The following is a 27,255-nucleotide window of genomic DNA, read 5'->3' as shown; positions in this document are numbered from 1 at the left end:
ACTGGTTTCCTTAATATGCTGTTCAGCCAAAAGTTTTGGAAGGTCTCCATCAAGAAAACAAAATTATTCATCAAAAAATGAAAACTGTGTGGAAGAAACCTTTGAAGATTTGCTTTTAAAGTATAAGCAAATACAGTTGGAACTAGAATGCATCAATAAGGATGAAAAACTAGCGTTGAGTAGCAAAGAAGAGAATGTGCAGGAAGATCCTAAAACATTGAACTTTGAGGACCAAACTAGCACTGATAATGTCAGTATTACAAAGGATTCAAGTAAAGAAGTAGCTCCTGAGGAGAAAACACAAGTCAAAACTTTTCAGGCATTTGAATTAAAACCACTCAGGCAAAAATTGACTTTACCAGGAGATAAGAACCGTTTGAAAAAAGGTAAAGATGGAGCAAAACCACTTTCCCTGAAATCCGACACTACTGATTCTAGTCAAGGTAATGGAATTAAATATTTCAGTTAGTAATGACTCTTCTTCCTCTAAAGGAGTAACTACATGTTTTGGCAGTGTACTTCATTGAAATAATTGTAATTATCTGTAAATTCTTTTGTATTTTGTATGTAGGCATTCATATCATTGAATAATTATTAATTTTGTTTACTTTTAGTCTTTATTTCTTGATTTTTTTTTTTTTGCCTGACATGCTGGCCTCTATAATAGAATGTTATACATAAGTGATAATAGTGGACACCTTTGTTTCCTAATTTAAAGAAAATGGTTTTGACATTTACCATTAAATATGATGTTAATTTTTTTGTAGGTATCCCTTATTGAGTAAAGTAGGGTTTTACTCCTATTCCTGGTTTGAAATTTTCAGCGTGAATGGATGTTGAAGTTTACAAAATCTTTTTTCTTCATTATTGGGATGAGCATCTAATTTATTTTAATTTGTTAGTGTAATGAATTATATGATTTATTTCTAGTATTAAACCACTTGTATGCTTGTGTTTAATACAGTTTATGATATACCATTTTTAAATCATGGATTTGGCTTGTTTTTTCTTTTCCTCTTTAAGATATAATTTATATACAGTAAAATTTACCTTTTAGCATTATAAATGTATAAGTGTGTAGTTCTTCAGGTTTTGACAAATGTAGACAGTGGGTAACCATCACCAGCCACCATTAAGATACAGAATTCTTTCATCAACCTCAGTTTCTCTAAGTGTCTTTGTAGTTATCCCCTCCCTCAGCCCTTAATTCACTTGGTAACCACTGATCTGTCCCTATAGTTTTGCCTTTTCCAGAATGTCACACTAATGGAATCATATAGTATATTGCCTTTGATTATAGCTTCTTTCATTGAGCATAATGTGTTTGAAATTCATTTATGTAATTGTATATGTCAGTTGTTTGTATCCCATCATACTGTAGTTTATCCATTTCCCAATTATGTTTGAGTTTTTCCAACTTTCGGCAATTACAAATGAAGGTTTGCTAGTGTTTTGTTGAGAATTTTTAATGTGTTCAGAGCCTGTAATTTTCCCCCCTCTTTTTCCTTGACAGTTTTTAGTGTAACGTTATGATACTCAAATTAGTTGGGGCTGTTTTCATCTTTATTCTCTGTAATAGTTTAAGTTTGGAAACATTCTGAGATACTTGGTAGATCTTGCTGATAAAAGTGTCTGGGCCTGAGTGGAGTTTTTTTCTGAGAAAGTTTTAATCTGACTTTGTGTTTTCTATTTCTGTTAAGGCAGTTTATGTAAACCATATATTTTTCGTAATGTGTCTATTTCTTATAAGTTATAGAAGTTATAAAAATTGTTCTTAATAATCCTTTACTTTTTTATCTGTAGTATTTATAAGTTGTATCTTTTTTTTCCCTGCTCTCTTCTTTAATTTCCCCTGAAATAAGTACATAGGTTTTTAAACTCAGTTTTCAGCCTCTCTCCTGTTAAGATCATTTTAGGCCATAAAATTTGACTTCAGTTCTGTCTCAAGTTGGGTTATTTAACTTTTTTCATTCATTCTGAATATTTTCTAATTTTTATTTTTCATTGACTTGTAGGCTGCTTGGAAGTATGTTTCTTCTAAACATGTAGGTTGTCTAGCAGTATTTTTTATTGATATCTAAGTCAGTCATACTGTCAGAAAATAAGATTGCTATGATAACCAATCTTTTGAAATACTTGGAGACTTCTTTATTGTCTAGTATGTAATCAATTTCTTGTAAGAGTTCTACGTATGTTTGAAATGAATTTATAGATTACTTGAGCTTTTTGTGTTGTTTTTTGTTTTGTTTTTTGATATGCTTGATCAGTTACTAAGAGGAATTTGTTAAATTTTGCCAGTATGATGATGGATTTGTGATTTTTACTTTGTGCTTTAAATACTTTGAAGCTGGGTAATTGAGTCATTATGTAGCGACTTTATCTCTGATGTTTTTGCCTAAAAGACGATTTTGTCTTATATTAATAGCCACATCACCTTTCTCTTTATATAATTTCCCACTCTTTCAGTCTTTCTGTATCCTCATGTCTCAGATATTACTTGTACATAGTATAGAGCTGGTTTTAATTTATAATTCACTATGACAATATTTGTCCTTTAGCTTGAACATATAGTCTACTCACATTTTTTATGATTATTGACATTTGGTTTTATTTCTTCTTTTTTTTTTTCTTTTTAGGCTCTTATTTTTCTTCGCACAATTTTTTTTTATTTGCTAGTTTGGAAGTTGAATACTAAATTTCTGGTCTTATATTCCGACCAGTGTTTAAAGTTAATCAAGAACCTTACTCTTTCCCTGAAATACAAAGAATGATGTTTGCTTAGCCTTGCCTATATATTTAGCACTTTCTTGGCTCACTCTTTGTATCATGTCTGGAATTATATATGTATAAATATATTCTCTGTGTGTGTGTGTTTTAGATAAGATCTCACTGTGTTGCCCAGGCTGGAGTGCAGGAGTGTGATCATGACTCAGTGCAGCCTTGACCTCCTGGGCTCAGGTGATCCTCCCACCTCAGCCTCCTGAGTTGCTGGGACTACAGGCATGTACTACCATGCTTGGCTATGTTTTAAAAATTTCTGTAGAGACGGGGTCTCAGTATGTTGTCTAGGCTGGTCTCAAACTCCTGGGCTCAAGTGATCCTCTTGCCTTGGCCTCCTAAAATACTGGGATTACAGGTGTGAGCCACCATGGTCTGTGCTTAAATACATTCTTTAGACTTTTTTTTTTTTAATGTGTTTTTGCTGGGTGGAAAACGATTTCTGTTTACTCTTTTTAAAAGATATTTTCCCGGGTTTAGAATTCTAGGTTGTTTAATTATATGCTTTTTGTTTGTTTGTTTGTTTTTGAGACAAAGTCTTGCCCTATCATCCAGGCTGGAGTGCAGTAGCACTATCTGGGCTCACTGCAACCTCCGCCTCCTGGGTTCAAGTGATTCTCATGCCTCAGCTTCCTGAGTAGCTGGGACTATGGTGTGTGCCATTGTGCCTGGCTAATTTTTGTATTTAGTAGAGATGGGGTTTTGCCATGTTGGCCAGTCTGGTCTCAAACTCCTGGCCTGAAGTGATCCGCCCACCTTGGCCTTCCAAAGTGCTGGGATTACAGGCATGAGCCACCACGCCCAGCCCCTAATTATATTCTTACTGACAATATTTTCTGGCTTCCATTGTTGATTTTCAAAACTCATCTGTCCATCTTAATGGTTTCCAATTTGAAGATAATCTTTTTTCTTTGGTTGTTTTAAAGATCCTTTTTGTCTTTGATATTCTGTAGTTGAACTGCGTGATGTGCTGATTGTAGATTTCTTTTTATGTATCCAGCTTGGAATTTGTTGTTTCTTGAATCTGGATTGGATCTTGCATTGGTTCTGAAAAAATGATCATTATCTCTTAGAATATTATCCCATTCCCTCTCTTTTTTGGAACTCTGTATAGATGTATGTTATGTTAAGTCATCATACTTTATCTTTCATGTCTCTCATGTTTCTGTCACTTTATAATTGACAAATTCTGGAAAATTTCCTCTGCTACATCTTTCATTTTACTGATTCTCTCTTCAGCTGTATTCGATTTGCCTTAAGCCCACTTACTGAGTTCTAAATTTCAATTACAGTTTTTATTTTACTATTTCATTTTTGTTTTGTTTTCAAATCACTTTGATCATTCTTTCCACTTTTCTTCTCCCTGCTTATGTTTTCAGCTTTATCTTTGTTTCTTTAAACAAATTAACCATAGGTCTGTTTTGTTTTATCTCCTATCCCTGCTAATTTTCAGTATCTCAGGTCTTTGGGGGTTTGATTTCTGATGTTTGTTTTGTTATTACTCATTTTTGGTACTTTCTTTTCTTGAACATTTAGTGATTTTGTTTTGTTTTGTTGTGTTTTAATATGAGGTGGTCATTTTTTTTTGAATTTTAGTGGTGGGAAGCTTTTGAGACCTGGGACAAAGATGCATTCCCCAGAGAGAATTTGCTAGACTTCATCCTTGGAATCAGTTCAACCCTCACTGGCTGTTCATATGGTGTGAATTTGGTTGCAAACCTAAGTGACGATTATTTTGGGTTGCACATTCTCAGAGAGATGCCTTTCCTTCCCCTCTTCAATTTAGTACTATGATTCTACACAAGCAGTTTTGAGAAGTATAACACAGAGGGATAGAAAAGACACAAATTTCTATCATGGAGTATAATATGAGTTATGTGTGAAAGCCTGGAGTAACACAGGAAGGATTAAATATCCTCACCTGGATTTAGAAAGGTTTCATAGAGATGTAAATGTTTGATATACATCTGGAAAAATGAATCTTTTCCACTGGGGAAGTCAGAAGGAACCAAATGAGTAGACAGGCACAGAGGGCTTTTTAAGGGCATTGAGATTAATCAAATATGTATGCAGTGTGAGAGATAACGGTATTTTTTTGGTGAGTGGTTGGACATAAAATTATAAAAGGACAGGTTAGTGTTGGATTGGGAAGGCCTTTAATATTTTGCTAAAGAATTTGAATTTTGTCCTTTAAACATTGGGGGGGCTGTTAAAATATTTTTAAGCAAGAAAATGATGTGATCAGATGTATGTTTTAGAAAAATAACTGGCATCAGTATGGAAGAGTGATTGGAGGAAAATCAAAGAAGCTAAAATGTCATCTGAATCAGTAAATGATATATATGTTTCTATATGTATATTTCCCCACCAATCCTCAGCAAGACTCTACTATCAAACTTACGTTATCGGTGAGCCTTTTTTCCATATCTCGTGACAACTCTTCTATACCTTCATAAGTTTTTCAGGCCTTTTACTCAACCTTTGTTATTGTCAGTGTACAAGCTTGCCTCTTATTGGAGGTGATCACACTCAATTCCAGCTTTTCACTTCCTGACCATAAACTTGTTTGTAATCCATATCAATTTTCGCTTCAGTTCTTTCACCGTGAGGGTAATGACTGTCTCGTTCATGGCCATTTTGTTTTAACTTGTTTTCCTGGCTCTAACTTCTTCTGCCTTCTCTGGGACCTTGCTTTATTTATTCTGCTTTATCTTGAACCATTGTCTCCTTAGGGTGTTCTTAATATATTTGACTTTTCCATCCAAAAATGGAAATCCTCTTCCACCTCATCCTACATTCTCTCTTAAATTATGTCAAGTATTCTTCCTCTTTTCAATAAGACTTCTGAGACGTCTAGTCTGTACCAGCTTTTCACTTTATTTCTCATTTCCTTATTAGCCCAATACAGTTTGCTTTTCTACCCCCATCACAATACTGAAACTACTCATGGTAGTTTTCTGTGACCTAATTGCAAATTTTAGTGGATGTTTTTTATTTCATTCTTCCATTCATTCAAAAATTAGTTGAGCACTTTATTCCAGGCTCTTGGAAATAAATTGGTGAACAAAATAGTCACTTATGTTTTCATGGGCTTGCATTTTAGAAGGTGAAACAGTAAACATGATGAGTAAATTAACTGTTGTGAAAGAGAAAAAGTATAGCAGGGTAAAAGTAGGAAAGGGATATTGAGGACACAGGTTGCAGCACTAATAGAGTGGTCAGCATGGTGTCTATTTGAAGGTGAGATTTAAAGAAAGACTTTGAAGACAGTAAAGGAATAGCCAAATGGATATCTGGTGGAAGAGGCTTCTATGCAAAAGGAATAACTAGAGCAGTGATTTTCTTTTTTTTTTTTTTTTATTATACTTTAGGTTTTAGGGTACATGTGCACAATGTGCAGGTTTGTTACATATGTATCCATGTGCCATGTTGATTTCCTGCACCCATTAGCTCGTCATTTAGCATTAGGTATATCTCCTAATGCTGTCCCCACCCCCCCCACCCCCCACCCCACAACAGTACCCGGAATGTGATGTTCCCCTTCCTGTGTCCATGAGTTCTCATTGTTCAATTCCCACCTATGAGTGAGAACATGCGGTGTTTGGTTTTTTGCCCTTGCGATAGTTTACTGAGAATGATGTTTTCCAGTTTCATCCATGTCCCTACAAAGGACACAAACTCATCATTTTTTATGGCTGCATAGTATTCCATGGTGTATATGTGCCACATTTTCTTAATCCAGTCTATTGTTGTTGGACATTTGGGTTGGTTCCAAGTCTTTGCTATTGTGAATAGTGCTGCAATAAACATACGTGTGCATGTGTCTTTATAGCAGTATGATTTATAGTCCTTTGGGTATATACCCAGTAATGGGATGGCTGGGTCAAATGGTATTTCTAGTTCTAGATCCCTGAGGAATCGCCACACTGACTTCCACAATGGTTGAACTAGTTTACAGTCCCACCAACAGTGTAAAAGTGTTCCTATTTCTCCACATCCTCTCCAGCACCTGTTGTTTCCTGATTTTTTAATGATGGCCGTTCTAACTGGTGTGAGATGGTATCTCACTGTGGTTTTGATTTGCATTTCTCTGATGGCCAGTGATGATGAGCATTTCTTCATGTGTTTTCTGGCTGCATAAATGTCTTCTTTTGTGAAGTGTCTGTTCATGTCCTCTGCCCACTTTTTGATGGGGTTGTTTGTTTTTTTCTTGTAAATTTGTTTGAGTTCATTGTAGATTCTGGATATTAGCCCTTTGTCAGATGAGTAGGTTGCAAAAATTTTCTCCCATTCTGTAGGTTGCCTGTTCACTCTGATGGTAGTTTCTTTTGCTGTGCAGAAGCTCTTTAGTTTAATGAGATCCCATTTGTCAATTTTGGCTTTTGTTGCCATTGCTTTTGGTGTTTTAGACATGAAGTCCTTGCCCACGCCTATGTCCTGAATGGTATTGCCTAGGTTTTCTTGTAGGATTTTAATGGTTTTAGGTCTAACATTTAAGTCTTTAATCCATCTTGAATTAATTTTTGTATAAGGTGTAAGGAAGGGATCCAGTTTCAGCTTTCTACATATGGCTAGCCAGTTTTCCCAGCACCATTTATTAAATAGGGAATCCTTTCCCCATTTCTTGTTTTTGTCAGGTTTGTCAAAGATCAGATAGTTGTAGATATGCGGCATCATTTCTGAGGGCTCTGTTCTGTTCCATTGATCTATATCTCTGTTGTGGTACCAGTACCATGCTGTTTTGGTTACTGTAGCCTTGTAGTATAGTTTGAAGTCAGGTAGCGTGATGCCTCCAGCTTTGTTCTTTTGGCTTAGGATTGACTTGGCAATGCAGGCTCTTTTTTGGTTCCATATGAACTTTAAAGTAGTTTTTTCCAATTCTGTGAAGAAAGTCATTGGTAGCTTGATGGGGATGGCATTGAATCTATAAATTACCTTGGGCAGTATGGCCATTTTCACGATATTGATTCTTCCAACCCATGAGCATGGAATGTTCTTCCATTTGTTTGTATCCTCTTTGATTTCATTGAGCAGTGGTTTGTAGTTCTCCTTGAAGAGGTCCTTCACATCCCTTGTAAGTTGGATTCCTAGGTATTTTATTCTCTTTGAAGCAATTGTGAATGGGAGTTCACTCATGATTTGGCTCTCTGTTTGTCTGTGATTGGTGTAGAAGAATGCTTGTGATTTTTGTACATTGATTTTGTATCCTGAGACTTTGCTGAAGTTGCTAATCAGCTTAAGGAGATTTTGGGCTGAGACAATGGGATTTTCTAGATATACAATCATGTCATCTACAAACAGGGACAGTTTGACTTCCTCTTTTCCTAATTGAATACCCTTTATTTCCTTCTCCTGCCTGATTGCTCTGGCCAGAACTTCCAGCACTATGTTGAATAGGAGTGGTGAGAGAGGGCATCCCTGTCTTGTGCCAGTTTTCAGAGGGAATGCTTCCAGTTTTTGCCCATTCAGTATGATATTGGCTGTGGGTTTGTCATATATAGCTCTTATTATTTTGAGATACGTCTCATCAATACCTAATTTATTGAGAGTTTTTAGCATGAAGGGTTGTTGAATTTTGTCAAAAGCCTTTTCTGCATCTATTGAGATAATCATGTGGTTTTTGTCTTTGGTTCTGTTTATATGCTGGATTACATTTATTGATTTGTGTATGTTGAACCAGCCTTGCATCCCAGGGATGAAGCCCACTTGATCATGGTGTATAAGCTTTTTGATGTGCTGCTGGATTCGGTTTGCCAGTATTTTATTGAGGATTTTTGCATCAATGTTCATCAAGGATATTGGTCTAAAATTCTCTTTTTTGGTTGTGTCTCTGCCTGGCTTTGGTATCAGGATGATGCTGGCTTCATAAAATGTGTTAGGGAGGATTCCCTCTTTTTCTATCGATTGGAATAGTTTCAGAAGGAATGGTACCAGTTCCTCCTTGTACCTCTGGTAGAATTCAGCTGTGAATCCATCAGGTCCTGGACTCTTTTTGGTTGGTAAGCTATTGATTATTGCCACAATTTCAGAACCTGTTATTGGTCTATTCAGAGATTCGACTTCTTCCTGATTTAGTCTTGGGAGGGTGTATTTGTCGAGGAATTTATCCATTTCTTCTAGATTTTCTAGTTTATTTGCATAGAGGTGTTTGTAGTATTCTCTGATGGTAGATTGTATTTCTGTGGGATCGGTGGTGATATCCCCTTTTTCATTTTTTATTGCATCTATTTGATTCTTCTCTCTTTTCTTCTTTATTAGTCTTGCTAGCGGTCTATCAATTTTGTTGATCTTCTCAAAAAACCAGCTCCTGGATTCATTAATTTTTTGAAGGGTTTTTTGTGTCTCTATTTCCTTCAGTTCTGCTCTGATTTTAGTTATTTCTAGCCTTCTGCTAGCTTTTGAATGTGTTTGCTCTTGCTTTTCTAGTTCTTTTAATTGTGATGTTAGGGTGTCAATTTTGGATCTTTCCTGTTTTCTCTTGTGGGCATTTAGTGCTGTAAATTTCCCTCTACACACTGCTTTGAATGTGTCCCAGAGATTCTGGTATGTTGTGTCTTTGTTCTCGTTGGTTTCAAAGAACATCTTTATTTCTGCTTTCATTTCATTATGTACCCAATAGTCATTCAGGAGCAGGTTGTTCAGTTTCCATGTAGTTGAGCGGTTTTGAGTGAGTTTCTTAATCCTGAGTTCTAGTTTGATTGCACTGTGGTCTGAGAGACAGTTTGTTATAATTTCTGTTCTTTTACATTTGCTGAGGAGAGCTTTACTTCCAACTATGTGGTCAATTTTGGAATAGGTGTGGTGTGGTGCTGAAAAAAATGTATATTCTGTTGACTTGGGGTGGAGAGTTCTGTAGATGTCTATTAGGTCCACTTTATGTAGAGCTGAGTTCAATTCCTGGATATCCTTGTTAACTTTCTGTCTCGTTGATCTGTCTAATGTTGACAGTGGGGTGTTAAAATCTCCCATTATTATTGTGTGGGAGTTTAAGTCCCTTTGTAGGTCACTCAGGACTTGCTTTATGAATCTGGGTGCTCCTGGGTTGGGTGCATATATATTTAGGATAGTTAGCTCTTCTTGTTGAATTGATCCCTTTACCATTATGTAATGGCCTTCTTTGTCTCTTTTGATCTTTGTTGGTTTAAAGTCTATTTTGTCAGAGACTAGGATTGCAACCCCTGCCTTTTTTTGTTTTCCATTTGCTTGATAGATCTTCCTCCATCCCTTTATTTTGAGTCTATGTGTGTCTCTGCACGTGAGATGGGTTTCCTGAATACAGCACACTGATGGGTCCTGACTCCTTATCCAGTTTGCCAGTCTGTGTCTTTTAATTGGAGCATTTAGCCCATTTACATTTAACGTTAATATTGTTATGTGTGAATCTGATCCTGTCATTATGATGTTAGTTGGTTATTTTGCTCATTAGTTGATGCAGTTTCTTCCTAGCCTTGATGGTCTTTACAATTTGGCATGTTTTTGCAGTGGCTGGTACCGGTTGTTCCTTTCCATGTTTACTGCTTCCTTCAGGAGCTCTTTTAGGGCAGGCCTGGTGGTGACAAAATCACTCAGCGTTTGCTTGTCTGTAAAGTATTTTATTTCTCCTTCACTTATGAAGCTTAGTTTGGCTGGATAGGAAATTCTGGGTTGAAAATTCTTTTCTTTAAGAATGTTGAATATCGGCCCCCACTCTCTTCTGGCTTGTAGAGTTTCTGCCGAGAGATCAGCTGTTAGCCTGATGGGCTTCCCTTTGTGGGTAACCCGACCTTTCTCTCTGGCTGCCCTTAACATTTTTTCCTTCATTTCAACTTTGGTGAATCTGACAATTATGTGTCTTGGAGTTGCTCTTCTTGAGGAGTATCTTTGTGGCGTTCTCTGTATTTCCTGAATCTGAATGTTGGCCTGCCTTGCTAGATTGGGGAAGTTCTCCTGGATAATATCTTGCAGAGTGTTTTCCAACTTGGTTCCATTCTCCCCGTCATTTTCAGGTACACCAATCAGACGTAGGTTTGGTCGTTTCAAAGTGTGGTTCCTGGGGACTGCATTATCTGGGATCTTGATAGAACACAAATTCTCAGTCTCTACCTTAGATCTATTGAACTGGGAGCTCTGCAAATGGGGCCTAGCAATCTGTATTTAACCAGCCCTTCTGTTGATTCTGCTACATGCTGAAGTTTGGGCATCGCTGAACTAGAGAAATGACCATAATACAGAAGGATGCCTGACATGTTTGGGGAAGAACAAGGAGTCCTGTGCTAATACAGAAGAGAGAGTGAGGGGAATGCATAATGGGAGAGAAGGGATTGGAGATGGCAGGAGGGGGCAGATCTCATAGACAGAGCCTTGTAAGAACTTTGTTTTTTTATTCCTAATGAAATGGGGAGCTCTTACAGGGTTTTGAGCAAAGGACTTACATAATCTGTTTTATATTTTTAAGGTATCACTCTGGCTGCATTGCTGAGAATATTCTATTGGGGGTAGACATCTCTACTATATTCAGTGATATTTTTCTTCCCTTGAAATTTTGGGATTTCTGCAATGGATTTTAAAAATAACTTTCTGATTTTCATTTTCTGTCTTTTGTTTGTTTTAAATAATTACTTTTCCTGTGTAATTTCTTAATTTGTCATGTCCTCAGTGTCCCATTTTCTAGGGATGTTCTCATTATTATGGTTTTAACTACTGCCTATGTGCTGGTGACTTTAGCTCACATTAGACTTTCAGTTGGTAATATTTTAAATACTGTGTGACAAGAACAGTGTCCCTTTTAAAGGTTTTGAGTAAAACTTGAGATAATTTTATTGTACAGACCTATGACAGTGGTAGAACAATGTCTAGCTACCGATTTGATCAGTTTAAACCTGCATTTATAATCTTTGTGTAAAGTTATATTTATTGTCTGAAATTTGTATTTATTGAATTTATTGTATTTATTAATTTTTTTTTTTGAGACAGACTCGCTCTGTTGCCCAGGCTGGAGTGCAGTGGTGTGATCTCAGGTCACTGCAAGCTCCACCTCCCAGGTTCACACCATTCTCCTGACTCTTGCTCTGTTGCCCAGGCTGGAGTGCAGTGGCCTGATCTCGGCTCACGGCAGGCTCCACCTCCCAGGTTCACACCATTCTCCTGCCTCGGCCTCCCGAGTAGCTGGGACTACAGGTGCCTGCCACCACGCCCGGCTAATTTTTTGTATTTTTAGTAGAGATGGGATTTCACCATGTTAGCCAGGATGGTCTTGATCTCCTGACCTCGTGATCTGCCCGCCTTGGCCTCCCAAAGTGCTGGGATTACAGGCATGAACCACCACACCCAGCCTATTGTATTTATTTTTAAGGTAGCAGTGTAGTCATAAGGTACCTGCTATGTTAATAGATACTTGCCTCTATGCTACATTAAAGGGAGGTGTTGCCATTTTGTATAGACAAGTGAGATCCTAATCAACCAGTAGATTTCTCATGACCTAATGAAACTCATAAGTTTCTCATGTAGGAGAATAATTTAGTGTTTAATGTTTCCCTGTTTATTTTTGTCTAACAGTTATTACTAAATTACCACACTGCAAAATTATGCAATAAAAACAATAGGGTGTGTGGAGAAAATGGGGTTAGAGGAACAACACTCAAAAACTTTGTCCGTGGCATATAAAAAAAAGATAGGAATAAATGAAAAATGATAGCACAGCTTTGCATGTGAAATGGAGAAAAAAAGTGTGAAATATTAAAGTAAACATGTCAGCATTCCATAAAATAGACCTGAAGTACACCTGTGGAAGTGGAATATTTGCTACTTATGAGTTATTATGGAGTAAAACAAGTGTTACCTGAAATCAGACAGTAAATTGTAACACCAGATGTGGATGGATGTGGCTTATAACACACGCAATGAACTTGGGTATTTGATAGATGTTTGAAGTATATGTTGTTTGTGTATTCCTACATGGCTCAGATCACTTGGGTGCAGTTTTCTGCATTCTTAGTGTTTCTCTGAGACAAATCACACATAAGTAAATATAAATTTGTGTTATGCTCAAATTCTTTTCCTTTCTTTTCTTTTCTTTTTTTTTTGAGACAGAGTCTTGCTCTGTTGCCCAGGATGGAGTACAGTGGTACTATCTCGGCTCACTGCAAACTCCACCTCCCAGGTCCAAGCGATTCTCCTGCCTCAGCCTTCCGAGTAGCTGGGACTACAGGCGTGCACCACCATGCCTGGCTAATTTTTTGTATTTTCAGTAGAGACGGAGTTTTGCCATGTTGCCCAGGGTGGTCTTGAACTCCTGACCTCAGGTGATCCACCCGCCTCTGCCTCCCAAAGCACTGGGATTACAGGCATAAGCCACTGTGCCTGGCTGCTCAAATTATTTTCAAATGTGTCAGTCATGTTGCAACAAATTCACATTTATAGACTAAGCCTTTCAACAGAACTCATTTGTCTTGAAATTTGGTCATTGCCTTCTATTTACATTGATTGAGGTGCTAGATTAGTCATTTCTTTATTTATTGAATAAGTCGCACATTCTTTGGTTCACTTGAGCAGTCAAATTAGGATGTTTGGAACATTGACGGGTGTGGTGTTATGGTAAAAACACTAGGCCTAAAATTAAGATCTAGTTTAAATCCTAGCTTTGCAACTTCAGTTTTGTCATCTTAAGGAAAGATTTCTGAATTTTTAACATAATCTGTTTTAGCTACAAAAGTATCTCAACAGGATTGTAGATATTCTGTAACTTTATTATGTAATGTTTAAAGCTGTTGCAGATTAGGTAATATATAAATGTAAGATTTTATACATTGTTTCATCAGTCATCTGGGCCCAAGGCTAGATATCTGGAAAAAATGTATGGATGGACTTAATTTTATTGATACTTAAGCTGCCTCTACTGATGCTTTTCTAGGTAAATAAAAGACCAATTCTCTAATGCACAAATCCAATACAGTCTGTAAACATTGCATTCATTCCAATTTAGAGGACTGGATTTAGTCATCATTATATTTTATCAGTGTAGATAATCCACTTGGTAATTAAGTGTTGCTGCTTGTTTCTATGCTTTATAAATTCTGTTCTTATTTGAAATGACTATTTCTAGTTCAGAAGTCATTTTATTAAAAGTGTGGTTTTATTTTAATATTTTGAATCATTTTGCCTTATAACTTTCGGGAATGAGACTGATAAGAGTTTGTTCAGATTTTCATTCTCTTTAATGATATTTCGTTTTGGTTGAGAGATTGAGAAAATGAGACCCTTTAATGATATCTTTTAAAATAATTACCAGATATTATGTAGGATTATTTTATTTTAGATTGTGGCTATCTTTTGGATTATTCAAAAGATATTATTTTATTTTAAAGGATTACAAGATAAAGAACAAAATTTAACCAGAAGAATTAGTACCTCAGATATTCTGTCTGAAAAGGTAAGATACTGCTTTGTGAGACTGTATCATCTCTGTAAGACCCATTTTTGCATTGCTTTATTTTGTTCTTTTGTAAGGGAAATTCTGTCTTACTTTCACTCATTTTCTTTCATCATTCCTATAACTCCATTTGGACATAAGCCTTAAAGAAATTCTGGAACAACATCTTGCAGTCTCTTTTCCCTGGGTTCTGCAAATTATGTTTAATTAAAGTGTTATATATATTCTTACAGGATCTTTTTTTAATCATTTGTTTTTTGAAACCTTTAATTTTGATCCAGATATTTTCTCCATTTTTTGTGGGTTATCTTGTATGGGTAAGCTTTTGGAGTAGGGTAGACCTTCACCTGGTATCAAATTCTACCTCCACTTCTTATTAGCTGAGTGACTTTGTATAAACTATTTAGCCCTTGCTTGCTTCTATATTCTTTTCTACAAACTGAACTTAATGTATTCTGTTATCTGGGTTGTTGTGAGGCTTCAGTAGAATGAAATACAGAGGCATCAAGCACTGTGTTTGATGTATAACAGGCACTCAATAACCCAAGACTTTTCAATTTGTTGAATTAGAGATCTGAAATATCTGTAGTTTTTTTCTTTTGAGATTTCAGTTTGTTTTTTTGCATAAATTGAAATGATTTAAATAGTCTAGGAGCTTTAGGAAAAAGATGGCCCTGAATTTAGAAATGATAATATAACATACACATACACATTTTTTAATACCCTCACAGTAACCCTATGAATCAAGTTGACATTATATACATTTCGTAGATGAAGTAAGAGTCATTGCAGTAGATTAAGTGACTTGCCTAAAGTTACATAGGAATTAAGTGTCAGAGCAAGTAATTTAATGAGCTTGTCTGACTAATGGGAACTAACGAGCTTAGCTCTGTGCTCTTGCTGTTCAAGTAGCTACCTCACGTAGCATATAGGTGGGTGACAGAATCAGTGGTTTCTTTAATTCCAAAGAGAGTAGTTGCAAAAAGTAATCAAAAGTCTCACTGGGCATGGTGGCTTATTCTTGTAATCCCAGCACTCTGGAAGGCTGAGGTGGTGGATTGATCACTTTAGCTCAGGAGTTTGAGACCAGCCTGGGCAACATAGTGAGATCCCAACTTGAAAAAAATTAAATAATTTAAAACAGAAGAAAACAAAAAGACTGTCTCAATGGAACAGTGAGGATAGCTTTATTAAACTTTCTACATGAGTACTCTTTAATAGAATTTTCTACAATAATGGAAATGTTTTATAGCTGAATTCTCCAATATGGTAGCTGTTAGCTACATGTGGCTATGAAGAACTTGAAAAGTGATTAGTGTGGCTTAGGTACAAATTTTTAAATTCAGTTTTGGTTGATTTAAATTCAGATAGCCACATGTGGCTCATTGGTACCATATTGAACAGCACAGCTCTAGAATTTCAGTACTAGGCAATAGAATTTGACACATTTAAGTGACGTAGAATTTAAAAAAGAACCATAATAATTTAAAAATTATTGCTTACATGTACTTACCAACAGTGGAAAGGGTAACTGTCCTGGTTTGGTTAAACTGAAGTACTGAAGTATATGACAGTAGTTTAGGACTTATAGTAGTTCATATTCAGGTGAAATCATTAGTTAGTATCCACTATTTTCTTTAACAATAGAAAGAATTTAATTGGATTTTAGGAGAAAATATAATTACAATTTACCTATAAGAAAAAGTTATTAGATAAGTGGGCCTTAATATTATGGAATCTTTTTTGACTCTTCCTTTCCCTTCCATGCACATACATAAAGAAAAAACAGAGTTTGTGTTTAACTTCAGGGATAGGGAAGCCAAACCTATCCTCCCACCCCTTATTAAAATCCATGGACTCTAATTAAGAACCTCTAGGGAGCCTGACATTTTTCAGTTCTATTTTTGCTATAATGGGGAGAGTAGATTAATTTTTTAAACTATTTCAAAAGTGAAATGCAAAAGTTATTTCAATTGGAAAAAAGTTCTCAGACATCTGCTTTGAACATTATTGTCCTGTTTTAGCTTTCCTGAAGAAAAGTCTTGTGGGTTCAAAATATATAAAATATTCAGATAATGTTTCGTTATGTGTTATGTGTTCAGCCTTAGAACACATAACAGTCAGCTGTAAGCAAATCTCTATAGATTTTTCCCTTCAATAGTAATTTAAAGAATTAAAAAGTATACACATAAAAGAACATTTCTAAGTTTGAATCTTGACATTCAGTGTGTCTGTTGTTCTCTATTACTGGTGAGGCCAGCAAATCACGTGATCAGGGAACCACTTCCTTCTTCTTTCCTTACCTCTCCTGAGTCTTGATTTCTTCATTGCATTTGCTGCCATCAGACTTTTACTCTTTCCGGTTTGGGAAGCCCTTTTAAATGTTAGCTACTAACTCTTTTCTTTTTTGCATTATCCTGTTCTATCAGTCGTACCGCCTCACCAACCCTACATTACATATATACACATACCTTCTGCAGACTCATCTTCTATTCGTATTTTAGGAATTACATTAGAGTCTCAGGCTGTGGGAAGTAAATTAGTTTACTTATTTTATCTGTATTTGCCTTGTCATATTTGCCTTCAAACTTTAAATTTTTATCTTATAAAGGATTTGACTTGATGAAATGTAGAAGCTAAATAATAGAATTAAAAAATTTTAGCTCTTTTTTTTTGCTTTAAAGAAACTTGGTGAAGATGAAGAGGAACTATCTGAATTACAGCTTCGCCTTTTGGCTCTTCAGTCAGCCAGTAAAAAATGGCAACAAAAAGAACAACAGGTGATGAAAGAAAGCAAAGAAAAGTTGACTAAGACGAAAACTGTACAGCAAAAAGTTAAAACAAGTACAAAAACACATTCAGCCAAAAAAGTTAGCACTACAGGTGATCATTTTTATTAAATTCTTGTGTTTTTGTTTTGTTTTGTTTTCTTTTGTTTTTTGAGATGGAATTTTGCTCTTGTCACGCCACTGGAGTACAGTGGCATGATCTCTGCTCACTGCAACCTCCACCTCCCAGGTTCAGGCGATTCTCCTGCCTCAGCCTCCCAAGTAGCTGGGATTACAGGTGCCCACCACCACACCCGGCTAATTTTTTGTATTTTTAGTAGAAATGGGGTTTCGCCATGTTGGGCAAGCTGGTCTCAAACTCCTGACCTCAGGTGATCCACTCGCCTCAGCCTCCCAAAATGCTGGGATTACAGGCGTGAGCCACTGCCTGTTAAATTCTTTTAGTTGAATTCATGTATAAGTATAGTTTTGAGATTTTAATTCAGAGTTTTGAGTTTGGGGAATTATAGAGCCCTAAAATGGAAGACAATCTTATATAAACAACTTAAGAGGAGCATCATCATTGATTAATCGATAATGAAAATATTTTTTAAGACTCTTATTTTTCTTTTATCTCCTAACAGATGCTAATGTTTATGTATTTTTTATTTAAAGCTAAACAAGCATTGAGGAAGCAGCAAACAAAGGCATGGAAGAAACTACAACAACAAAAAGAACAGGAAAGACAGAAAGAAGAGGATCAGCGGAAACAAGCTGAAGAAGAAGAGAGAAGGAAAAGAGAGGAAGAAATCAGAAAAATTCGAGATCTCTCAAATCAGGAAGAACAGTACAATCGATTCATGAAATTGGTTGGTGGCAAGAGGAGATCGAGAAGTAAAGTAAGAAATGCAAAAATATAAAATCAAAACGTTACTCTAAGTTTCCTTAAAGTCTTATTTCATAGATTCTGTCAAATAAAAAAGTTTATTTTATAAATAACTCTTGGAAAAAAGGAAGGTAGGTTATAATTGGGAAAGCATCTTTTATAGTTGTAGGTATGGGAAGAAGAAATGAAGGCTAAAATTATTATTAGCAGAGACTGCTTTTAGGTTTTTTACGATTTTCTGTTTAGATGAAAGTAGGATTACTAAATTGTGATGAAAACTTATTCTGAAAATGGCTGTTTCTTAAGTACAGGGGTAGAATTTCATTAGTTTTTCATTGTTTAGTAATGTAGTTTGAGAAGTGTGTCATGACTAGTATGGACTATTTTAATAAATGTTAAATCATGATATAGTAATAATCTTAGTGCATGTGGCTATTTTGTATTTAGTGGTCAAACATTTGTTGAACATTTACTATTTATATGAATATACTTGTCGTGTTCTCTTTTTCTCTCTCCTTCCCTTCTTTTACCCTCTCCACCCAAAAAGAAGAAAAAAGCCCAAAAAGAGTACACTTGAGAATGTATTAATGATGAGTAGAGGGATATTAAAGAGTAAATTCATTTATTGGAGTTAGGTTTGCTTAAGCAAGTAATATTGTAAATATTTATACTTTGAACTTTTTTTTTTTTTTTTTTTTGAGACCGAGTCTTACTCTTGTTGCCCAGGCTGGAGTGCAATGGCATGTTTCGGCTCACTGCAACCTCCACCTCCCAGGTTCAAGCAATTCTCCTGCCCCAGCCTCCCGAGTAGCTGGGATTACAGGTGCCCGCCACCATGCCTGGCTAATTTTTTTGTATTTTTAGTAGAGACAGGGTTTCACCATGTTGGCCAGGCTGGTCTTGAACTCCCGACCGCATGAGCCACTGCGCCAGGCCAATAGAATCTTTTTCTAGAGATAAATATGGTATTATTTGCACATTATTCTTTACCTCCTTCTCGAGAGGTTTTGCGAGTTTTCAGTTTATTATAAACTGTCTCTGAGTGAAACATTGTAAGAAGTAGACAAGAAAACAACATACGATAGATAAACACATTTACCCAGAATTTATAGCTTTTAGGTATCATTAATTTATTCATAATTAAAATGTTTTTGAATTTTTGGGGAAATATTCTCTATGTAGTCATGATGACATAAAACTTGCTTGTATTCTTCTAGTTTCTTAATTATACAGAAGTCATAAGTGTACAAGAGTTCGGTGTCATTTTATACAGGAAGAGCTAATTATTTAGTGGCTCAGCTAACAATGGGGGATTTCGTCTGTATAGCTAGTACTTTGGAAATTCCATTTGCTATCTGATTATACAGTTATAATATACCAGTGTAGCTATCATTTAAATTGAATTTCCCAAAGATGTGATAGGCACATCTAACTGAATCACCATGATTTTTGATACTCTTCCCTAGAAGATAACTATCAGTTCTTTTGTGATTTGTAACCCAAGACAAAATGCTTTGAAACTAAAAAAAGTGTTGTATACTTAGTCTTCAGATCCTGACCTGAGGCGATCCTTAGATAAGCAACCTACTGATAGTGGAGGAGGCATTTATCAGTATGATAACTATGAAGAAGTTGCTATGGATACAGATAGTGAAACCAGTTCTCCAGGTATGAGCCAAAACTTGAAACCTTTGTGTATTTACATGTGTTAAATAGAGAATAGTCATTATGGTACTCAAAACCTTGAAAGAAATGTGTAGTGAAAGTGAGATTTGCTGATGAACTGTATGACGATAGACATTATTTGTTGTTGTAAATACTTAGCAAACCTCAAATAAGTAATATTAACCTTTATTTCCGAGTGTTTCTAGATAGCCTTTAAATTAAAAAATAAATAAATAAGGCATTGTTTAAACTCTGTTAACTGTTTCCTCTAGAAAGTGAAGATTGGGCCGGGTGCAGTGGCTCACGCCTGTAATCCCAGTACTTTGGGATAACGAGGCGGGCAGATTGCTTGAGGCCAGGAGTTGGAGACCAGCCGAAACTCCATCTCTACTAAAAATACAAAAATTCGCTGGGTGTGGTGGCATGTGCCTTTAATCCCAGCTTCTTGGGAGGCTAAGGCATGAGAATTGCTTGAACCTGGAAGGTGGAGGTTGCAGTGAGCTGACGTCATACCACTGCACTCCCGCCTGAGTGACAGAGCAAGATTCTGTCTCAAAAAATAAAAAGTGAAGAATGGGAAAGATGAGAACACTACTCTTTAAAAAAACAAACTCTTGATCTTTATATCCAAGATTCTTTCTGCTTTAGTTAAAGAACAAAATTCCTTTTTTGCTATTTGGCTTCCTGTCTCTTTCTAGTATGATCATTTATAGAAATTTTGAGACGGAAAGTGATACTAGTGGCATCTCAGGAAAGGCTGGTTAGAACTGGTCAGGGCTGTGACTCTCCTTTAGGTTGCATAGTCTAGAATCTGACTTATCTTTGAGGGCCAGAGACTTGATTTTGTTGATGTTCAGGGGTGATTGGCTGTGAGAGACCTATTCCTTCACAAATAATTTAAAACACATAAGACTGAGGCAGATAACAATGCAATTGGCATTCCAGGAACTGGAGAATTTGGGAGAACACACGATCAGTGTATTTCTCCCTGTAGTCACATGGTGAGACCAAATCAAAACTGGAATCCTACTTTGGTGTATCTAGACTAGAGACAAAACAAAATATGTATTATTTGGCTAGTGTTTACCAAAATGCTCATTTTTCAGGTTGTTATTTTAAACTGGTGTTTGATAGTCTTACATTATATTATGTTTTGATAACATAATTTAACTTGCTTTGGTCAATCTTTAATTTTCTTATTTTCAGATTCTTGGAGATGATTCATTATAATTCCCAAGTATTGACAATATTATTAATACTTTATTTCTATAAAATAACTTTATGATCTATGCTTTTTAAATGATTTTGTGAAACATATAGAGAACATACACTCTACGCAGCTTTGTCAAATTTTAATTTTTTGCCACATTAACTGCGGATATTTATATATATGTATTTTCTTCCATTCAAGATCAAATTTTTTCTCAAATTTTGCCAACACAGACATATTATATTTGAAGAAATGTGCATTAAAAACATCTTTTGATTCACTTTATCTTGTATTAAAAAAGAATGTTTTCCATATAGAGTTTTTCCCTTGGCGGGGGGAAAAAAACCAAGATAATTCAAATACAGTAAAAAACTAGTTTAGGATCTGAGGTTTCAGGCAGTTCAAAAATTGCCAGAAGGTTATTATTATTATTTTTTTTAACTAGGATACCACAATGGCAGAACAACTTAGAAATCAGAATACTAAAATGATGGGGTGGTCCTGGCAGCTGCCCCTGGCCAGCTGGAGCACACAGTGCCACCAAGGTAGAGAGGCCAGGGCCAGAGGCAGTGGGCATCCCAATGCCAGCCTGTCCATTCCCTGTAATGAAAGTGGAGCAGGAACTGCAGCTGCATGGCCTTGGGGGTGGGTGGACTTGTGGACAGCCAAGCTCTGAGGCTGCAAATACCTTGAGCAACACTGGTGGTCCCAGAGCAGGTGGAGCCTGTATCTGCACCTGTGTTCCAACCAGCCTCCTGGCACAGGGCAAGGCCCACATCCTGGCCTCTGCATCTTGATCCGGGCTGGGGCTGGTCCACCTGGTCTTTCTGGCCAGTGCTCACACTGTAAGCCAATCACAAGTTATGTCAACTTCTTTCCTGTGTTAAAAAACAAGAATGGCTGGGCACAGTGGCTCACACCTGTAATCCCAGAACTTTTGGGAGGCTGAGGCGGGAGGATCACCTGAGGTCAACAGTTCGAAACCAGCCTGGCCAACATGGTGAAACCTCACCACTACTAAAAATACAAAAATTAGCCAGTAGTGGTGGCTCGCCCCTGTAGTCCCAGCTGCTCAGGAGCCTGAGGCAGGAGAATCACTGGAACCTGGGAGGTGGAGGTTGTAGTGAGCTGAGATCGTGCCACTGCACTCTAGCCTGGGCACTGAGCGATACTCTGTCTCAAAAATAAATATGTAAATAACAAGAAAGCTTGACACAGAATCAAGAGCACAATAAAACTGCACTCTAGCCTGGGCACTGAGTGAGACTCTGTCTCAAATAACAAGAAAGCTTGACACAGAATCAAGAGCGTAGTAAAAGTGGCTACTGTTAATACTATTAACTGAATCAAACACCAGCAAACACTTTCCTAGTTCTTTGTCCTCCTGGATGATCCTGACATGGTGGGTAGCATGAACCAGCACATAATGGACTTCATCTTTCCTACCACTAGTTTCTAAAATTCATGAATGAAGGCTACCCTTGCTGAGGGCACCCTCTACCTTCCTACTGTCCTTTCAGACCCCCTAGTGGCCGGCCCAACACAAAGGTCAGAAAGTCCTCAGAAGCCTCTCCTGGCACCTGGCAGTGAGTCAGGGCTGGTTAAATCTGGATGAGGACAGTGCAGCCTGGAGGGCTTTCCTCGGAGATCACTGCACTCACTAGGTTCACCCTCTCTCCCAGATACTAGGAAGGGAAAACGTGCCAAGTCCATAAAACAAGAGCACCATCAAGTGTCAGACTATTAAACATTCAAATGTTCATGGGGCAGAACACTGAGCATAGACATAGCCTTTCTTCTCTCTGCCACCTAGTAACACAAATGTGACACAGCAGCCACATCTGCAGCGCTATGTAAAATGTTCCAAAGATTAGTGTATGTTCAGATTATCTCATTTGGGACTCAAGTCAACCCCATATAAGGCATGTGGATAATAATATATTGACTTGTGAGACAACTGGGATAAAGAAGAAATGTTAGATTTTCTCTGATTATATAGTTAGTGGGTAGGATAGTAAGAGTAGTAGTCTTTGAAACTGCTATATTTCAGTGAGCCTAACAAATCATTGAAGATAAAATACACAATTATTTTTATCTGCTACCAAGGAAGAAAAATGCTGAGATGCATCAATTGTAATTATTTCAAAATTAAAATGTGAAAAAATGTGCACCTTATTGACTAAATACACTAAGTAATTCTTCTCATTCCTAGTTTTATTTGCTTTCAGCACAGCTTATATAGTCCATGTCCTCAACTTTCTTTTGTTCCACAAGAAGGGAATAATGAAGTCACCACATCATTGTTTTCCTTTGGCTAGGGCACTTTGGCAGGATTCAAGGGAATTTTTTGTTTCATTATTTCTTAAAAGGTATGCTTGTGTTTTTTTTGTTTATTTGTTTTTTTTAAAGTATGTTTCTATCCTTTCCTGCTCTATTCCCTGCTCTCATCATTAGGTTAAAAGTGGAACAAAGTGAGAGTTTTGAGGGACTAATTATTAGTTTGAAGAGAATGGCTGACTTTGTGATGATATGACAATTTTAAATGGCTGGAGATGGACTCATGAGGGGGTTAAAGATTTTATCAGATGTTGATAAAATCTAATTTACACTCCACCTAGATGTATTTCTTCAAACATAACGTAAACTTAATATATTCCTGATGAAGTATTTCTGTTACTAAACTCTTAACAAAAAATTTTTTTACAGCTCCTTCACCAGTGCAACCGCCATTTTTCTCTGAATGTTCATTGGGGTATTTTTCTCCAGCACCATCTCTTTCTTTGCCTCCACCACCTCAGGTTTCTGTAAGTCAGAATTGTTTTCTAAGAAAATTATTTTGTCTTGTCTTTTCTAATTTGTTTTTAAAAACAAATGAATGGTTAGGTTTGAAAAGGGCTTAAAAAATCATGCTTACCAGAATTAATAGCAATGAAATATGTAGAATAAACAGTTGATTATACTAGCAAGCTATCCATTTGGTAGATTTTTTTCATAGCTAATTTTTAATTTCATGTTGACTTTTCGGTACCTATCATATTTCTTTCTTCTCTTAACTCTCAGATAGTAGCTACTCAGAAAATTTATTCAAAAACAGAAGTTATCTACTGTTTTGGACTGTCTCTTTTTTAGGGAATTGGAATTTAGTGCATTAGGATGCTTCTAAAAATTCTCTCCTTTCTCCTCTTTTCATAAAAATGGTTATTTTTAACTTGAAAATCCAGCAAAAGAAAAGCATTTTCTATGAAGTTAATTTCTTTTCCCCCCATCTCCAGTCCTCCCACTAAAAATAAAAAAACTAAAACAATAAAAGGAAAAGGAAAGAAAGGAATTAGAGGAATCACACATTAAAAGTTTTGACATTATTTTTAGATTGAGAGGGCCTAGAGATCAAATTGAGTATCTCTCAGTAGGTGTAAGAGGGAACCTTTCCATTTCAGGAAAGACATCTAGTGTCTTTCTAGAACATATATGGCGAGGGGAATATTAGAGCCAATAGTGAGAGAGAAAACAGCAGTTTCTTTGTTGTAATGTTTTCTTTTTGGGAATGAATAAATGAACTAAATGCCGAGAGAAATACTGGAAGATCTTTGATGCAAATACATACCCAAATTCAGGGATTTGTGTAAAATTAGTTTCCTTTATAGATATTCTCTAAGAAGCCATTTTAAGAGAGTAGTGGTGATTCTTGATAATTAATGATTAAAGTACTCTGGACTATTATTCACAGAATCCCTTGGTTTCTAATTTTTATTTTTTACTGAAATATTGTCTTGGGTTTCAGTATCTCTACTTGCTTTCAGGTAGTCATCTAGAAGAAAGGAACCTGTATAGTTTGATATCTATATCTTCTAGAATGCTAAATGGATATAAGAATGGGATCAGAGAAGTTTCCATAATTTTCCTTGAAGTTAATAAATGTTTCAAATATTGTTGATTTTTTTTGAAATTGTAAAAATAACTCTTTCGTGGTTGGCTATTGATTTCTGGGTTTGTTTTGAGGTTAACATATACTTAGCTTACTATATTTACAGCTAAAATAATAATATAAAGTTTATTTTTTTCTAGTTTAATATTGCTGCAGAGATAAGCATTTGAGTTGATAAAATTTGCATTGTAATTCTTTCTTTTTTTAAAAAATAGTCTCTGCCACCTTTGAGCCAGCCTTATGTGGAAGGCTTGTGTGTTTCTCTTGAACCTCTACCTCCTCTACCACCATTACCACCTCTCCCACCTGAAGATCCAGAACAGCCTCCAAAACCACCTTTTGCAGATGAGGAAGAGGAGGAAGAAATGCTGCTTCGAGAAGAACTACTTAAATCTCTAGCAAATAAAAGAGCTTTTAAGACAGAGGTAATTTAGGTACCTGAACCTCTAGATGGTGCTCTTGAGCTTAGCTTTACGGTAGTCCTACTTTTTTCTGGTTACTTGGGCTTCATTGGGCATTTCAGCAAAGTGGGGATAATTCTAACATGCTCAAGATTTTTAAAGGTGGCAGAAATTTATTTTTATTTAGGAATGTTTCATATCTTTCTCTTCCTTATATAGGAAACATCCAGTAATAGTGACCCACCTTCACCTCCAGTTCTGAACAATTCACATCCTGTGCCAAGAAGCAATCTATCAATAGTCAGTATTAACACAGTGTCTCAGCCTAGGATACAGAATCCAAAGTTTCACAGAGGACCCCGTCTTCCACGAACTGTGATCTCGGTAAAAACAAAAATTTAATGCTACTTTTATTCAAACAGTTGTGAGAAATTTCTATGAAGTTTAGCTGTCCTGTTTTCTGCCCCTTGGTTTATTTATATACACACATATATTCACATATAAATACAAATTTTTAAAATTTATTTTTAATTTATTAGTGATAAAATGAGAGCAACACCTTTGCTTGAAAACTGGTAGAGCTTGGTGATAGTGTGTTGGGGGAGGTATTGTTTTCATCAGAGTGGTGTACTTTCCTCTGTCGTTTCTTCAGCTTTTTGTCTATAGAAATTGGCTCATTCAGATTTTCTATCTTTTTGGAGTCAAAATTTTAACAAATTGCATGTTTTTTATTTCTCCCATCTCTTTGTATACTTTGCGTATGTTTTCCAACCAATGACTACACTATGATGGAAGAAATTATTTATGATGTTTATTAAGGAGGTTGAAATGATAGTTTGTTTCTACCTTGTTTTCTAATGGTTTCAAAGTAAAATAAATAGAACAAAGACAGGTTGAAATCTTGCCTCTGTTAGGTAAGTCTCTATATGTAACCACAAAGTACAGAATTTTGATAATTATTATGTAAAATTAACAAAATAATTTTTCTTTGGTTTTAAAAGAGTTAATTTAAATTACATTGTGGTTCTTTATAATAGAAAGTTAGCAAAAATAAAATTTTAATGAGAGTAATTATAGTATAGAAAGACTTAAAGAATATACAACATTTTATGTCTCAGGCATATAAGCAGTATTGGTTGACACAGTGGATTATGTAATACAACCCTGGAAGCAGCCATAGACTGTCTACTTGGAGCCCATTATTTTTGTGGATTGAAATTGAACGAGGTTAAATGACATCCTTTTGTTATCACGAGTAATAAATATATTGTCTTTGCAGCTTCCAAAGCATAAATCGGTGGTTGTAACACTAAATGATTCAGATGATAGTGAATCTGATGGAGAAGCTTCCAAGTCAACAAATAGTGTTTTTGGTGGATTAGAGTCCATGATTAAAGAAGCAAGACGAACTGCTGAGGTAAGTGCAATAATTAAAGGTGGAAAGAAAGATGACCTTTTGACAATCAGTAAAGTTTATTTTTTCCTGAAAATTAAACCATAAAGTTATAGATTTTTAATAACATTGATTTGTGGAAATATTTTAAGTATTTGTGCTATTAGGACTTTATATAATGAAGCATGTATCAATGTAGATTGATTTTACTATTAAAAGTTTCCATTATTTGTGTTTCCTATTAAGTATTTCCTTTTTCAAAATAGTAAAATTGGTTGGATAATTGTTCTGTGTAGTAAGGAGACTGTTGTTTTAGAATTGCGTTGTGTTACCAGAAAACAGTTTTTATTAAAATGTATTCTCTAAGTACAACTTTTATCCTTTTTTCCCTATTTCAGTAGTTGTTTAGCTGTGATTTAATTCAGTGATTTTCAGACTGTAGATCTTCACTACTTGGTGGCGTATACAATTTAGTAGTTATCAACCAACATTGTTTTAGAAAAAAAATAGAAAATGATGAAGACATTCAGGTATTTCTAAATAAATTCAGTGTAAACTGGGTTGCAATGTAAAATATAAATCTTAGTATGGAATTTTGGAAAGCTGATGATCTAGTTGACTTCAAATGTTTTTTTTTTTTTTTAGCAAGCTTCAAAACCGAAAGTACCTCCAAAATCTGAAAAAGAAAATGATCCTTTGCGAACACCGGAGGCTTTGCCTGAAGAAAAGAAGATTGAATATAGATTGTTAAAGGAAGAGATTGCCAAGTAAGTGTAATTTTATGTAATTAACATTAAAAGTATATGATGTTTTCAAAACTTC

At 35.9% G+C, this 27,255-nt stretch overlaps 1 protein-coding gene and 1 non-coding gene across 2 annotated transcripts in view; one reads left to right on the top strand and one right to left on the bottom strand.

The window, feature by feature from the left end:
- The window catches only part of ZFC3H1 (zinc finger C3H1-type containing), a 59,223-nt gene that overhangs the window by 6,561 nt on the left and 25,407 nt on the right, over positions 1 to 27,255 (top strand). Inside the window, exons 2-11 of the mRNA XM_032170744.2 lie at positions 27 to 443; positions 14,121 to 14,185; positions 16,870 to 17,068; positions 17,629 to 17,852; positions 19,384 to 19,507; positions 23,421 to 23,518; positions 24,855 to 25,064; positions 25,260 to 25,424; positions 26,320 to 26,457; positions 27,079 to 27,200. Coding sequence (XP_032026635.1) covers positions 27 to 443; positions 14,121 to 14,185; positions 16,870 to 17,068; positions 17,629 to 17,852; positions 19,384 to 19,507; positions 23,421 to 23,518; positions 24,855 to 25,064; positions 25,260 to 25,424; positions 26,320 to 26,457; positions 27,079 to 27,200 — 1,762 coding nt within the window. The remainder of the gene's footprint in view (positions 1 to 26; positions 444 to 14,120; positions 14,186 to 16,869; positions 17,069 to 17,628; positions 17,853 to 19,383; positions 19,508 to 23,420; positions 23,519 to 24,854; positions 25,065 to 25,259; positions 25,425 to 26,319; positions 26,458 to 27,078; positions 27,201 to 27,255) is intronic.
- On the bottom strand, positions 22,446 to 22,574 carry LOC116479791 (small nucleolar RNA SNORA17). The gene has a single exon (XR_004251097.1). It is a non-coding gene; the product is annotated as a small nucleolar RNA SNORA17 (small nucleolar RNA).

The sequence above is a fragment of the Hylobates moloch genome, unplaced genomic scaffold, assembly GCF_009828535.3.
Source record: "Hylobates moloch isolate HMO894 unplaced genomic scaffold, HMol_V3 SCAFFOLD_12, whole genome shotgun sequence".
NCBI lineage: Eukaryota > Metazoa > Chordata > Mammalia > Primates > Hylobatidae > Hylobates > Hylobates moloch.
This window is presented reverse-complemented; position numbering and strand designations above follow the sequence as displayed.